Source organism: Eptesicus fuscus, chromosome 14 (genome assembly GCF_027574615.1).
Source record: "Eptesicus fuscus isolate TK198812 chromosome 14, DD_ASM_mEF_20220401, whole genome shotgun sequence".
Lineage (NCBI taxonomy): Eukaryota > Metazoa > Chordata > Mammalia > Chiroptera > Vespertilionidae > Eptesicus > Eptesicus fuscus.
Window position 1 is genome coordinate 19237471 of NC_072486.1, and position 16679 is coordinate 19254149.

Below are 16679 nucleotides of genomic sequence, written 5' to 3' on the forward strand. Positions count from 1 at the left end.
ATGCAGTGGTAGGACCAATGCTGCCCTGAGGTTGGAGTAATCAAATCCCAGAAACAGGAAGAAAGGCCCCCTGAGCTGGGACGCAGTTTCCACTTCTGTGGAGAGGCTATGGCCTCACTGGCTCAGGAGCTCAAGGAGGGGCCTGCAGCCCTGGATGTCAAATCCCTTAGGACCGTGGTCGGCAAACTGTGGCTCACGAGCCACATGCGGCTCTTTGGCCCCTTGAGTGTGGCTCTTCCACAAAATACCACGGCCTGGGTGAGTCTATTTTGAAGAAGTGGCGTTAGAAGAAGTTTAAGTTTAAAAAATGTGGCTCTCAAAAGAAATTTCAATCGTTGTACTGTTGGTATTTGGCTCTGTTGACTAATGAGTTTGCCAACCACTGCCTTAGCAGCGTCATGATGGTCTGTGCAGGTCTGTAGAGAGAGCTCACTGTGCGTTTCGTGGAGTGGGGATTTGCAGAGACTAGAGCCCATTGCTATTGGAACTACATGCTGTGCGAGTGACATGCTGGAGCCATCTAACAGGAAGTGCAGGTAGACTAGCCGGAACTGCCCCTTCTCTTTCCTGCTTTCTAATCTCTGTAGTGCGCCCTGTGAATCCAACTGGTTTCTAGCTGGCCATGGAGAAATGTGGTCTACTGCTGCTTTTCTCACACTCTTTGATTTCATGTCTCTTTTGGGTCCTTAAAATTATTTTTGAGGGCTCCAAAGGACCTGTGTTATGTGGGTGATATACCTTTTGCTGTTACCACATTAAAGAGGAGACACTTTAAAAATAACTATGAGTAGCCCATCACATGCTAATAAAAATTACATATTGTGATAAAAAGACTTAAACATATGGAGAAGTAGCATTGTTTTACTTTGGTGCATTGCCTTTATCATTTGGCTTCCTAGCAGGGAGCTAAATACCAGTAACCATACTAGCGTCTCTGCTGCCATATCTATCTTATGTAGCCTCTTGGAAATACCACAGTATACTCATGAAAGAATGAGAGTGAAAGCAGCAAATGGTATCTCAGAATCATTATTGAAATTGTTTTGACTTTACAAATCCCCTGAAAGGGGCCTAGGGAATCCCAAGGGAGCCACTAGTCCAGAGAGTTCCAGCCCAAGCACCACAAAGTAGCATATGGACATGTGAGTAAAGAGGAGAAGTTTAATAATTGACACTCAGATAAATAAAAATTAAAGAAAACACTCTAATTAGGAAATAGGTGATTCAGCCATAAAGAAAACTTGGGCAACTCGACAAAGAGTCCACACTATTAAGCCTTATGTTGTGCTGGGTCCCCTTCTGTTAATGAAGTGATATATTTTTCCTGAGCAATTTTGGTCCAAGCTCTGTAAAAACAAGTATACTATACCTTCCATGTGATACATTATGATCCCTTTAAAATATATAAACATTAATCTTTATTCTAACCTTCAACTACCCATCAAATATTTTTAGTCCCTAAAATAATTCCCCTCCTATTACGAGTTGAGAGGACTCACAATGCTGTTTTTCTATCAATCAGTTCATTTGGTCTATCCTTAAGGTATTGGACCAGAGCTTACAAGTGTTCCAGGTTGCACATTTTAATATGGGACAATTGCTTACTTTGATCTCGAAATTAATACTTCTAATTTCTCCATTTCATGCTTTATATGGATTTCACCTACCTTAGGCACAATACAATAATAACGTTTTCCTTATTTAATTTGTACGAAGCAACACTGTCCTTGGGTTTTGAGAAAGGAGAAGTGGGAACATGTTTAATGTTTTCTGTCTGAGTAACTGTCAGACAGGATAGAGAACATAAATTACTTAGGTCATGTTGCAGAAATTCAAATCACAAAACCTCTTTTAAATAAAAATATCATGCAATAAGTATTACATAGAAGATGCCAAATTTATAAGGAATAGAAATCAAATCAGGTCTCAAAATGGAAAAAAAGGAATAATAGCTTGTACTTCATTTGGGGCATTCACATATTCTGTAAGGATATGCTTGAAAGGAATTGCAAGAGAGACTGTGTACCCCTCATGCAGCAAAAATAAACTAAACGGTGATTTCTTTTCAAAGCTTGGCCTCCCCCTTTTGAAACATAAGAGTGCAGTGTTCTTTGTGGGATTGTTTTAAGCCCTATATAATTTTCAGACTTTGATACTTTTTTTCTGGGCAGTAAAGAATACCAGATAACAATAAAATTTTCAAGGCCTGGTTATCCTTGAATCTAAAACTGAAAAATAAATATATTTTCATTTCTAGGACTTTGTTTTGCAATAATATATTATCTACCCAATATGTATTTGTGGTTAAAAACATCACAAATTATTTTTGAGATGAGAGGTGCTGTAATCTATTTTGTGTATGACCTCTTAGAGTTCTCCATATTTTATTACCAGTACTAGAGGCCCGGTGCAAGAAATTCGTGCATGGAGGGGGGGGGTGCCCTCAGCCCAGCCTGCACCCTCTCCAATATGGGATCCCTCTCACAGTCCAGGACTGCTGGCTCCAAACTGCTCGCCTGCCTGCCTTCCTGATTGCCCCTAAATTGCTTCTGCCTGCCAACCTGATCACCCCCTAACCACTCCCATGCCAGCCTGATTGATGTCTAACTGCTCCCCTGCCAGCCTGTTTGCCCCCAACTTCCCTCCTCTGCCGGCCTGGTCACCCCTAACTGCCATCCCCTGCAGGATTGATTGCCTCCAACTGCCCTCCCTTGCAGGCCTGGTGCCTCCCAACTGCCCTCCCCTGCTGGCCATCTTGTGGTGGCCATCTTGTGTCCACACGGGGGCAGGATCTTTGACTACATGGGGGCAGCCATATTGTGTGTTGGATTGATGGTCAATCTGCATATTACTCTTTTATTAGATAGAAGGATAGAGGCCTGGTGCACAGGTGGGGGCCAGCTGATTTGCCCTGAAGGGTGTCCTGGATCAGGGTGGGGTTCCTTGGGGCATGGAGTGGCCTGGGTGAGGGGCCTGTGGTGGTTTGCAGGCCAGCCACGCGCCTGGTGACCCAAGCAGAGGCCCTGGTATCTGGAATTTATTTACCTTCTACAATTGAAACTTTGTAGCCTGGAGCAGAGCCAAGCCTCCTGCTCGATCCGTGGCTGCCATTTGGATTTGTTTACCTTCTATAATTAAAACTTTGTATCCTTAAGTGGAGGCCTGGGCCTGCCAGAATGTGTAGAAAGCTTGGCTTCTTCTGTTGCCGGGGAAACCCAAGCCTCCCTTCTGGTAGCCATCTTGGCTGGGGTTAATTTGCATACTTGCACTGATTGGCTGGTGGGTGTGGCTGGTGGCGTGGCTTGTGTAGCAGAGTGATGGTTAATTTGCATATTACTCTTTTATTAGAGAGGATACCATCAGGAATATGATAGCTATTCCTGACTATATATCAACTGAACAATAAGGACTTTTCAATTAAAAGAAAAATTGAATAAGGAAAACAATGTTGTTCTTATTAATGAACAATAATCAAGTATAGAAGATAGGATAAAAATAAAAAAATAGTTATTATAGAATGCCATAGCATTAACTTAATTGTGAATGGGTATAAAGGTTGTGTGTGCAGTTGTGTTTTATTGAACTTTTAACACCTAATGATTCATCTGGCATTTTGTGTAGTGAGTGATTTATTTTCTTGGGGAACATCTTGTTGCAATGTGACTGCTTTTAATCACCTATTTAAATATAAGATGATTATTTCTACTGTCCCCATGTTGGACTTTTCATTTTTGAAGGCGTTCTTGGTGCACTCACTTTCCAACTTTGTCATAGTCTCTTCTGCTTCATTGTAAATGCCAGGTCCCTCATCTCTCACCTGTTGATTAGTCCAATGACCAGCTTCAGATCTTCATGTCATCCCTAAAATCTATCACTTGAACTATTCTCTTTATGGAATTGTTCAAGCGTTTGGACCCTTGGTTTTTCTGAAAGTGGCTTCTAAACCCTTAACTAGGAATCAATATGATGACCTCATATTTCAGTTTCTACAACTTGAACCCTGACAATCACCAGAGAGAAATCTCATAAATTTTCTGATTGTTGCCACTACAGATTCTTACCCTCCTGTATTAACATGGCCTTAACATCTGTTCAGTTTTTAAAAACATCAGTTGTAAAATGGATTTATTCATGATATTTTTTGCTAGATCAATTAGGTTAAAGTTTTCTAAGCTTTTTAATTTTACTCAAATATTTCCCCTCATTCTCAACAGATGACATTTTTTTATGTCATACAAAAAAAAAGGCTCAATTATTCTTTACTCAACCCAGAACTATACTATATCCAGAAGATATTTAGGGTTGAGAATAATCTACATTAATAAAAGAGTAAAATGTAAATTGGCCGTACCTTCGCGATGCCCACCAGCCAATCAGGAGTGAGTATGCAAAGATGGTGGGTTAATTTGCATACACAGGCATGGAGCGGCCTAGGGCAGGGCGGAACGCAGGCGTTCTGTACCGCCCCAGCCGCTCCGGGCCTCTGGGCAGCATGGGAAGGCAGAAAGGTGACTCTGGGCCTGAGCGAAGGCGGTGCCAGCAGCCAGGGGAAAGAAGGCCCATTCTTTCATGAATCTTCTTGCATCGGGCCTCTAGTACTAATAATAAAAAGTAAAGGTACTTTTTTCTTTGGTCCCCTCTCATTGTCCATTCCAGGTGGCAAAGGATACTTGATTTGTGCTGTTGAGCTACAATATCAATAGTGGAGTTTAGCCATAAAACCAGAGTATCACAACACCAAGTACTTCTTTTATGTAGAAAAGTAGAAACAATTTCTTTTTGTCCATAAGAAAGTTAATCAAATTAAGAACAGAAAATTGCCCAAAGAAAATGAGGTACTTGAACCTTGGGGAAAATTCTTTTGCTAAATGACTTTAGTGAATGTCCTTGCCAAAAGACACACTTCATTAATTGTGCTGAGAAGAAACTATTAGTCTTATCAGGACTGTCTTGAGGATATTAAAAATTGTGTATGTATTTCTGTGTGTACTTTTTTACCGTAGGTGGCTTTATAGGTCTGTTGTGTATAGTAAGCTACTTCAGTTTCCATGATGCTAAAAAGGGCAAAGACCTGAAAAATACAGAGTGTACAGAGTCAAGGCTATGTGACTATGAGGTAGGGAGATTCTTGGCACAAAGCTGGCACTTAAAATGTATTTATACATTTATTAATGTTGATGTACTTTTACTGTTTATAATAGTGATTCTATATAGTCTGTATAGCTTATATACCTACATAAAAATGCTGTAGAAATAGAAAGGAATTTATATTAGCTAATTAGCATTTATTAATATTGACAAGTGCATTTCTTATGCTCCTATAGTACCAAATTATTAGTAGTAGTGAAAGTATTTATTCACAAATTATTTTACTCCAATAAATCTCCTATTGTGAAACCCTGAAAACCCTTCACATAACCAGAGAAAAACCCCACAACTTCAAGTACCCATTTATGATAAAATTGCTGTCAGTAAAGGAAAAGTTGCCCCATAATTTCCCCTTTAGTTATTAAGTTGTTTTGAATATATTGGACTGGATTATTCAGGTTGCTTCTATTATTCTTTCTGAATGTTTCACATTCTCTAATTGTTTATATTCAGTATTATGAAAGCTGATAATGGAATGCCATGTACCTTCATTTTTTAAGTACAAACAAATGATCATAAGGTGTTCTCAATAAGTGAAATGTATAATAAGTTTGGCATTCTTTCAAATGAATGTCACATGTTCTTTTTATGCTTTCTTGTTTTGTTCTGAGTTTTTGTATAAAAGGTTTAGATCAAGCTGATTAAATCATTTCAGTACCATAAGGGGAAGCTAAGAAGAGAGGATTAGCTCATCAGGCAGGATGAGTTAGGTCATGACTTAGCTGACCATAATTCAAGGACTTCGTTCTCCGAGGCTGGAAGTTATGGTTATGTCAACTGTCAGTGCCAAAATGTCTTTTATACTAGGTTGAAATTGCTTATTCCTGCAGCTGGAGAAGTTTTAGTTAATCAATTAGACATAGTAAGTAAGGTAATATTTTAAAAACAATATTGTCTTCAATTCTTTGCCTTTTTTGGCTTATAAAATATCTGTGTTTGTTTGCATTAGGTATACAGTGATACTTCTGTTAGGGAGTAAAATCAATTTACTAAGTGTACATATATATTTCAGTAACTATAAAGAAGTAGAATTAACGTGGAGCATAGATATGTTTCTGAAATAAGTAAGGCTTTGGTAAAGAAAATGAAGGAAAGATAATGTTTTTCAAACTGTGGGTAGGGGGCACATTAGTGGATAATGAATTCAATTTAGAGGGTCTTTTGATAAAATTTTAAGTATGAAATGGAATAGGAGAAAAGAGAATAGGATAATACAGAAAGGAAAATATTAGGCTAGTTGTGAAACCTACTAATTAATGAAGTGTGTGTGTATAAAAGGATCATCCTGGATTAATATGTAATTATTTTCTTTCTTACTATTGGTATTGAACCAACAATAGTCTGTAAACCATTCATGTAGAAAAAGAGGATGGATTTGCTACCTATGTAACTCTGGGAAAATAGTTACTGTAAGCTTGTTTCTAATCTGTAAAATGGGAGTTATACAATCAACCTCACATGGTTAATGTGATAATTAAGTGAGATGACACATGGTAAAGCCCTCAGCATGGTTCCTGCCATATATTAATCACCCAATCAATGATACCTTTTATTAGTAATAGCATTGTAGATGATAAAAGTAATTTGTACATTTTAATAATGCGTTAAATTATATGCTGGCTATCTTGAGATGGCTGGAGGAGATGCTAGGTATTGAGTCAAAGTCACACATCAAAGAAATAGAACAGAGAGAGATGTGATCAGGTGGACCTGCACTAAGGGAGGCTGGCTTGTAGAACTATCTTTGGTGGGGATTATTCCTTCTATTCCAATAACTCCTGGTTGACTAGGAACACAGTAGCTCTTTAGCCCATTAGTCATCTCACCCAAACACCTATTATGTTGCCAAATGTACCTCAAAGGATAATTGGGGTTTACCTTTAGGTTTCCTCCCATACATGTGATCTGGTGTCAGCGGCTTCTGTGCAGGATGGAACTAACCATTTATTGGGAAGGAGTTTCAGTTTGATGATCACCAACCAGGTGATCTGCAATCATCATCTATTGTGAACAGGCATTACAGTTCTCCACCATGGCCTTGGAATAGGCATGGTGGATGGGTTCCAGAAATTACGTATGGACCTTTAAAAATCAAACGGCAGTCATGTTATTGCCTCTCTAATGGACTATTTGTCATGTTTATCCAAATTTTTATGTTCCTTTTCTCTCTTATGGGCAGATTCCTCAATTGCAAAAATAATGCCTTCTTAATAGCGCTGCCAAATATTTGGCATAAACACTTCTATGAATGAATGATTCCTGATTATAATAAATCATATTGTGATAGAATGACATTTTTTTCTTCAGTTTTTTTTTTTTTAAGCAAACACCCAATTTTATGTATCTTCCCAGCTGATTTATAGCTGTCACTGTCTAAAGCAGAGATCTGGAATAGGAAAGTTTTTCCTGGTACTTTCAAATCTCACCCTAGAAAATAGGGTCCTGTCTTTAAAACCCTCCATTAGGCACCTAGTATGGTCCCTATCTCCCCAAATCCCAAGAAACTCCATTGTTTACAGCAGTCACAGAATATGTCTGGAGTTCCAGAGAGAATGGTCATCTTATGCGTGGAAATGTATAGCTCTCTACATGCTCTATGCTCTAACTCCATATTTTCTTGGTTGCTTTTTTTGTTTCAGAGCACTGTGAATATTTTTAAGGATATAAAGACAAATATTTTTTTTTTCAGGCCTGAGAATGAATAAAGGTGCCATCACCCCTCCTCGCGCTTCACCTGCAAACACGTGTTCCCCAGAAGTAATCCATCTGAAGGACATTGTCTGTTACCTGTCTCTCCTGGAAAGAGGAAGGCCTGAGGATAAACTCGAGTGTATGTGTTTCTCCATCAGTTTACTTGTCACAGTTGGGGTAGGGAAAGGGGCTGAATATGGAGTAACTACAAATTGCAGAGATGGTGCTTATATAAATTTTTGTTAAATACAGTGATGTTGATGAATAATAAAAGTCCCTTTAATTGAAAATCAAAGTATATTGATAATTGATCAATTTCAGGTTATTTATCAAGTTTCATTTATTGCCGAGGTTTTCTTGATCTTGTTTGTCTATCAAATGACTTTTTTATTATTAATGTTGCTCATTTTGGTAACAAGATGATATTGGAAAGTGTCTACTGCGGTTGTTTTGAAAAAGAAAAAAACACATTTATTTCTAGTATATGAAGAGTTCTTCCTGTTAGGCAGTATGAGGGGTCATTCACAGCAGACAGGCAGCTAGAGCTTTCTCCCTTAGAGATCTTTCTGAAAAGCTTTAGCCCTAACACTTTCTTTGCTAGGAACGAATGATTTCTCAAATGCCAAACAGGAGAGCTTCATTCAGGGAAGCTGACTCTGTATATTATTGACAATTAAACAATAGCTACTGTTTATTTCTTCTACAAAGTAGCAGGTAATTCAGATAGAGAATTTCTCTCTAATTGAAAGGAAATAATTGCTCTCTAATAAAATATAGTGTTTGAGCTCTCTCTGGTGGCAAATTCTACTCATTGCAATGCAAGAAAACATTTTTTAAACATTAACTCTAGGCCTAGGCGATCATTTATTTAGGAATCTATTATGTCCCCAAAGCCCTTGCTAAATATAGAGCTGGTGGTTTGTTCAGTAATCTAATTCTCTTGATTATATTGGATATTATTCAAAGGAATTAAACACTTTTGCTACTAAAATGGGAGTGAAGATAATGAATCCTAATTTTGACATTTCCAAAGCCAATGCAATATAGAACATTGTGATGTCTCAGAATTATGATTAAGAAGTACAGTATGTGTAATTAAATTTAATAGTAAGTTATTGATGTTATTTCTCTTACTAATATTTAATTTACTATAATATGATTATTTGAGTCACATCTGCTTATGAATAAGCTATATTGCCATTATTCTTTAAATAAATGTTTATTATTCCTAAATGTTTAACATTTGCATTTCAAGATTTATTTGTATTCTTAAGAACTTACAGAAACCTCTCTTCTTCCAAAATAAATATTAACGTTCAGTGGATTTCTATTGAAGTTACAGCCAGAGAAAAAGTTTGCTCAGGTGTTATCAGGACCATGTTAGTGATGATTTTAAAAATACAAAGCCATTTCCCCCCACTTTCGAGACTGAATAAAGGCACCATCATGCCTCCCCAATATGGTCTTTGTGTTTGCAGTTTAATTATTTTTAGGTCAACTGGAAGTCTTCGTAAAAAAAGACCAAGGTAGAATTCCTCTGAGCATGCTTTTAAGTTCTCAATTTGAGCCCATGAGTCAACAGTCTTTGTCCACAATTACAGACAGAAGTTGACCCACAAATCATTCAAAAACACTTGACGAATCACGTCAAACCTGACCTTCCACTTACCTCTCTTCAGTGTTATCAACCTCCTTCTCTCTGTTCTTTGTTTGTATTTTCCAGCCCCCTTTAAAGCTTATGCCAGATTTAGTTGTATTGGCTATTTTTCTTAAACATTTTTTCAGACTCATAGGCAGAGTTGGTATGGCCTGGCTCTATTATTGTGATTTTCGCCAGAATCTTCAAAGTTAAAGAATTGCAACCTCAGAAGCACATTAAGGTACACCTATGCGCTAGATCTCCTCTCTGCTTCCCTCTAATTTGGAAGACCTTAACCTGGTCCTTAATCACCTGGAGCCTGCATTTGTGTTTAAAGACCAATGCTTGGCCCTTTCCTACATCAATTAAGTCAGAATTCATTCTTCTCACCCACTGTCTTAGCAATGTGTAGTACCATACATTTTTAACCTTCTAGAATTCAAATTTATAATTTTCTAATAACCACGCATTCTTTTGTAGTTAGAGAATTTTGGGGAAAAAAATTGTCAGGAAGACTTTAGAGAAATGTAATGGTTATTAATTTAATAGATACTTATTCCCCAAATAGTGATGACTTATTAAACACAATGTAAGGTAGAGCAAAGAAAAGAAAACAAATACTTAATATTGACACATAAATAGATATGATGAAGCACCTAAAGTAATTAACTTTTGCAGCTGAATGCTCAACTTTGGATTTTGATTTTCCTAATCCAAACGCACTTGATACTTACTGTCTGTGACCTGGACACATTTTAAAAAACCTCTTTACGCCTCCTTCTTGCAAACTGTAGAATTTGGATCATAATAATGTCTCTCGTGTTTGCTATAAGGATTACATGAACTAATATTGCCCTAGCCAGTGTGGTTTAGTTGGTTGGGCATCATCTCTAGCACCAAAAGGTTGCCAGTTCCGTTCCCAGTTAAGGCTCATGCCTAGGTTTCCAGCTCAGTTCCTTGTAGAGTGTGTGCAGGGGGCAGTCTATGGATGTTTCACTCTCACATTGATGTTTCTCTCTCCTTCTTTCTAAAAAAAATCAATACTAAAAATCATCTTTAAATGAAAATTGCTCACATAAATTCCTTCACATTTTTTAGTTTACATAATTTTTTGTGAAGTGAAATAAAAGTAAGTTCACTTTTTTTTTTTTCCTAAACTATTTCACTTTCTCCCGAATTTACCTGTGGATTTTTGGCCTCCCATCCCATATAGACTGACCTCATAATCCATGATGTCAATCATTCTTTCATACTTAATTTCTGGCACCCAATATATTTGCTCACATGCTGGGGTGGCAGAGTGATCACACTATCTAAATATGATTCAATTGGATTCACCTCAACTGGTCTCCAGTGTTCCTCTGTTCATCAATTCTTTTTTTAGTTAAAGGTTACTCTGGGGGCGTTGTTTTTTCAACTACCCGCCTATTTAATCATCTTCCCACATAAAAGGTTTAAATTCTTATAACTTCCTCTCGTGTTACCTGAAATCTGTCATCCTCTTTCTGTTCTGACTCGGGATTTATAAATTTCCTTTTATAGCTCCCTACTGAACAACGCACAAACCTAAACCTTAACTTGGCATCCATAAACGGATTGGGCTGCACAATTTGACCCCAACCTACCTTGCCAGTCTTGCATTTGGCTTTGACTTGCTCACACGTGCACAAATGATATCCCAGTCACATGGACTTACTTTTCAGTCATCAGACAAACCCTGAACTTTTCCACCTTTTAATGTGCATTTGTTGGAGTGTTCATTCCCAATGTATATCAGATCTAGGCCTTGCTCATATAATGAGTCCTCTTTCTATTTTCTAATTGGATTTATTGTGCTCTTTGTTTGTGCCCTTGCATTTTGTGGGACTTCCCACCTTAGTACCTACCACTTGCATGTGTGTGTTTGCATGTGTGTGCATGTGTTTCAACAGATAGATGCTCAGAAAATATAGTTTAATGGAATTGTATCTAAGTTAATGGGTGCTTGAGAAAAGTCATGTAAATATTTAAGGCATGAAATAATACTAAATTCATTTGTACTGTAACTTTTGAATACATGGTATTCATTTTTTGGTTAGTGTTTATACATTACTAGAGGCCCAGTGCATGGAATTCGTGCATGAGTAGGGTCCCTAGACCTGGCTGGCGATCAGAATCGATTGGGGCCTTCCAGCTGCTGGCCGGGGTCTCCCTTCCCCGACTACCGGCTGAGGCCAGGGCCTTCCTTCCTTCTGCATCACCTCCTGGTGGTCAGTGCTTGTCACAGCAGGCGATCGAACTCCCAAGGGGACACTTTGCATATTAGCTATATCTATTTTATAATAGACAAATATGCAAATTGACCATACCTCCGACACACCCACAAGCCACGCCCACAAGCCACGCCCACCATCCAATCAGAGTGAGCATGCAAATTAACCCAAACCAAGATGGCTACAGCCACAGAGAGCAAGGTTTCCTAGGTAACAGAGGAAGCCAAGCTTTCCGCCTGCCCTTGCCAGGCCTAAGCCTCCACTCAAGCTACAAAGTTTCAATTATAGAAGGTAAACAAATTCAAACAAATGGCGGCAGAATGGAGCTTGAGAGGGCAGGCCAGGGTTGCAGCCGGCAACAGGGGAAGCAAAGCTTTCCGCACACCTTGGCCGGGCCCACCCGCTTAAGGCAACAAAGTTTCAATTATAACCCCAACACAAATGGCTTCGGGCCTCGGAGGGAGCCCCAGGCTTGGCTCCGCTCCAGGCTACAAAGTTTCAATTGTAGAAGGAAAATAAATTCCAGATACCAGGGCCTCTGCTTGGGTTGCCAGGGAGCGTGGCCGGCCTGCAAACCAGCACGGGCCCCTCGCTCAGGCCGCCCCACGCCCCAAGGGAACCCCACCCTGATCAGGGACACCCTTCAGGGCAAACCAGCTGGCCCCCACCCCTGTACCAGGCCTCTATCCTATCTAATAAAAGAGTACTATGCAGATTGATCATCACTGCAACACACAATATAGCTGCCCCCATGTGGTCAAAGATCCTGCCCCCATGTGGACACAAGATGGCCACCACAGATGGCCAGCAGGAGAGGGCAGTTGGGAGGCACCTGGCCTGCAAGGGAGGGCAGTTAGAGGTGATCAACCCTGCAGGAGAGGGCAGTTAGGGGTGACCAGGCCAGCAGAGGAGGGAAGTTGGTGGTAAACAGGCTGGCAGCAGAGTGGTTAGGGGGTGATCAGGCTGGCAGGCAGAAGCGGTTAGGGGCAATCAGGAAGGCAGGCAGGCAAGCAGTTGGGAGCCAGCAGTCCTGGATTGTGAGAGGGATGTCCGACTGCCCGTTTAGGCCCGATCCCAGGAATCGGGCCTAAACGGGCAGTCGGACATCCCTTGAGGGGTCCCAGATTGGAGAGGGTACAGGCTGGGCTGAGGGACAACCGCCCTCCGTGCACGAATTTCGTGCACCGGGCCTCTAGTATATATATATATATATATAAATTAGTTAACTAGAATGTAAGTTAGCTTACATTTACTGAAAAGATGTCACTAAAGAGAAACTAATAGAAAAATAACCAGAAATTCGATAATTGATATGCCGATGATGAAGACTAACCTGTATGTTAGTATGTACTGTGTGTATATTAATCTCAGAATCACTGACATTTTACACTGAGGAGACTGTTACGATCTTGTAGCCAACTTTTCTATAGTGTCAATGAAAAGAGCCCAGAGAGACTGGGCATTAATTATACCAACAGTTTATCTAGTTGCAACTAAAACTCATGGTTTCTGACCTAGATGTAAGTGCTCTTTTTATTCTGGAAAGATTTGTTTCATTGTTTTTATTATTGTTTCTCTTGTGATTACTCCATTACTTCAGATACTCCAAGCAGCTAATTTTTTTCACCTCTGCCCTTAAGGTTTAGAAAGCAGATCTTGAAATATATAAAATGGTAAAAAAAAAAAATAAGTAAGTGAATTAAAGAAATTTAAGTTTAAATCCTTTAAAAAATACATGCTTTCTAATATTTAATAACAAATTCGATGTTTGTATTTTCATATCAATAACAATGTAAAGTACAAAAAGCAGAGTATATTGAAATGATATTCAAGGAAAAACTAGGTTAAAACCTGCTTTCTTTCCTGGAAGAAGGAGAATTCTAGAGCTGAAGAATTGCCCTTATATGGCATAATATGTCTTTGCTCTGATCTTTAAACCAAATTCATATGTGAGCACATAATTGTTTCTATATTAAGTACAATTACATGAGCATAAAAATAGAAAAAAGTGGGTTAAAAAGTAACTTGTAATTTTGTAACAGGTGCCCACCTTTGGAAGCTATCACATTGACAGAATAATTTTAATATTGGGCTTAAATCATTTTTGCACCTAAAAACCTATATCCTTATTATGTTAGTTTTAAAAATAAGATATATTTGTTTAATGATTCACTTGAGTCTGGGCCTAAATTTACTTTCAAATATTACAAAGGAATAATCTTATACTATTTGATGGTAGGTATTAAATTTATCAATATTATTTTAAAAGGTAAAGGTTCTATATGATTATCAAACCAATTTTTATTTTCCATAGTTTTAATAATTGGCTTTTCCCTTATCTAATGAGTTTCTCTATTTCTGTATAGCTAATTGATTCCCCAGTCCTTCACCATAAATTTTTGTTTTGGAAGTTGTTCATCTGTTCTTTAATCTTTCCATTGCTAGTTACCGCCTGCTTTATTTTACTTATTCAGTCCTTTGAAACCACTGTTTTTGGATGTTTAAACTCCATGACAGAACTTTGAATTATTATTTTTTCTGTATTTCCCTATTTTCCAACTTCTTTTCTCATGTCTTTCCTTCAACATCTCGGACATCTCCAGCTATGATGATTCTTCCCCCCACTTTTTCTAATATACTTTTAACTTCACAGAGAATCAATTTTGTTCTCAGCATAATTCTTATGTGCTCCTATTCTTATTCTGTGTATTAAAACTTGCCTCTTTTTTATAATGTTTTTTTTTTGCAAATTATTTTGTTTTGAAAGGGCTCCCTGGTGGTAGTGGGTAGGTAGATGGGTGGTTGAGGTTTAAGTCTGACTCATTGGAGATGAGGACGGGGACTTATGCTCTCTAATCCAATATATAGACTGTCACATAATTTCCCTGCCTTTCGAATAGTACCCAGAACATTAGAATTCCTAAGTACTCAGCATTCCTGTGGTTGGATTGCTTTGGAGCTCAAAGATCCAGTCTTCTGCTGGGACAGAGCTGTCACACCCTCAGATACAAGGTGTAGGGGTTAGTATTTGAGAGTCTAACTTCTTTTCATGAAGATTATCAATTACCTGTCCAACTCATTACCCTCTCTGTGCAAGTCTTTACCTCTTCTGCATTACCAGCTTAATGATTTCTAAGGCACTTTCCATGTATTTCACAGCATCTACAATCTGGTGGTTCTTTTCTCTTATTGCATTTTTTGTGTGTGCTTGTAGATTTATGCCTCGTTAATCCCTAACTATAGTGGCACAGAAAGCCAAGTTTAACCTGTGTGTTCAATACTTCATATTTTGCATGAATGACTCCACTACAATAAAGAAGACTTATTTCTGAAAATTAAAATCCTAAAATTTTTATTTCTTATCCAGAAGCAAAGAAAACATTTATCCTTGATTTAGACCTGGTGAGCTTTAGAGTATATGATACCCAGTGCTCAATATATGTATGCTATTTTCATTATTGCTATTATTATTAACTAAAACCAAAGTTCTCCAACTTCCTTCATGAATTAGAATTCCTAGACTGCATTAACTCCTATTAATGTGTTTAGAAATTAATTATGTAAAACATATTAGGGCTTCTCCTTCAGACAATAGTGAACTAAGTGTTTTCAGACTAAGTTTCCTGTTGGAAACAACTAGAAAATTTGGAGACAACTTTTTATTTATTTATGTTTGATCTGAAACTTTCATGGAATTATCAAGACAAGTTGTGTTTGTGGGTCAAATTTCTGGGAGAGGGGAGACTGGTTTTTGCCACTGTTTTTAAATTATAAATTTTTACAATTACAACTGTGAGGCTAAGGGGCTGAGTATTTTTGGTAGTCTGGACTTGGGGGAAAAACTTGAATTCCAGATTCTTTTTAACAGGTATATGGTGGTTTCTAATTGTGGCTTAACATTTCATTTTCTTTATGATTGATGATATTGAGCAGTGTGTTATGATTGGCCATTCATACATCTTCCTTTTTGAAATATCTGCTCAATTTTTTGCCTCTTTCTCAGTGAGGTTGTAGGTCATTTTATTACTCAGCTTTAGGATTTGTTCATATATTCTGGAAACAAGTTCTTTGTCAGTATATGTGCCCTGAAAACTTTTCAAGTCGGTGGCTGGCTTATTTTCTCATTTTTATTTTTATTTTTTGATGAACAGAGTTCTAATTTTCATAAAGTTTAATTTACCTATTATTTTCATTTGTCATTGATGATTCATGATGGATAATTAAGGTTGTGAAGGTATTTTCTAGAAGCTTTATATTTAGCTTTAATGTTAAAATTAGAGTTCATTTTTTTTAGAGTTTAAGGTTCTTTTGTAAATATACAGATATCTGTCTAGTTGTTCCATTGTCATTTTTTTAACAAAAAAAAGCACACACCTTTTTTTTAAATCTCATTGAACTGTTTTGGTATTTTGTTCACCATATGTGTGTGGCTCTATATCTGGACTCTATTTTCTTCCATTATTTAATTTTTTTTCATCACCATTTATCCCCACTATACCCTCTTCCACTGACTCTCCCATTATTTTATTTGTCTCTCCTTTAGCTAGACTTCACTCTCTTGATTATCCTTGGTTTTTAGCAACTCTTAAGTCAGGTAATGTAAGTCTTCCAAATTCATTTTCCCTTTTTAAGGTTGTTTTGGGCGTTCTTAGTCTTTTTTAGTTGATATAAAGTTTAAAATCAGCATGTGAATTCAGGAAACAAAGCTGAAGTTGAACAAAGTTAGAGGATGTTTGATTGCACATCAAGGCATTTTAAAAAATCTTCAGTAACTAAGACAGTGCGATATTGATGCAATGATAGACAAGTCAATGGAACAAAATAGGGAATCTGGAAATAGACCCAAACATACAGGGATACATTGATTATGACAATGTTGGCACTGCAGAGCAAGTAAAGATTAGATTTCCAGTAAGAGTACTTGCATAATTGAATTTCCATTCTCTTCC

The 16679-nt window shown here is 37.8% G+C and overlaps 1 protein-coding gene across 6 annotated transcripts in view; it reads left to right on the plus strand.

Moving 5' to 3' along the window:
* DGKB (diacylglycerol kinase beta) overlaps positions 1-16679 on the plus strand; it is a 467640-nt gene that overhangs the window by 59213 nt on the left and 391748 nt on the right. For all 6 annotated transcript variants that reach the window (XM_054726080.1, XM_054726077.1, XM_054726078.1 and 3 more), the window contains one exon: positions 7838-7978. In XM_054726080.1, coding sequence (XP_054582055.1) covers positions 7838-7978 — 141 coding nt within the window. The remainder of the gene's footprint in view (positions 1-7837; positions 7979-16679) is intronic.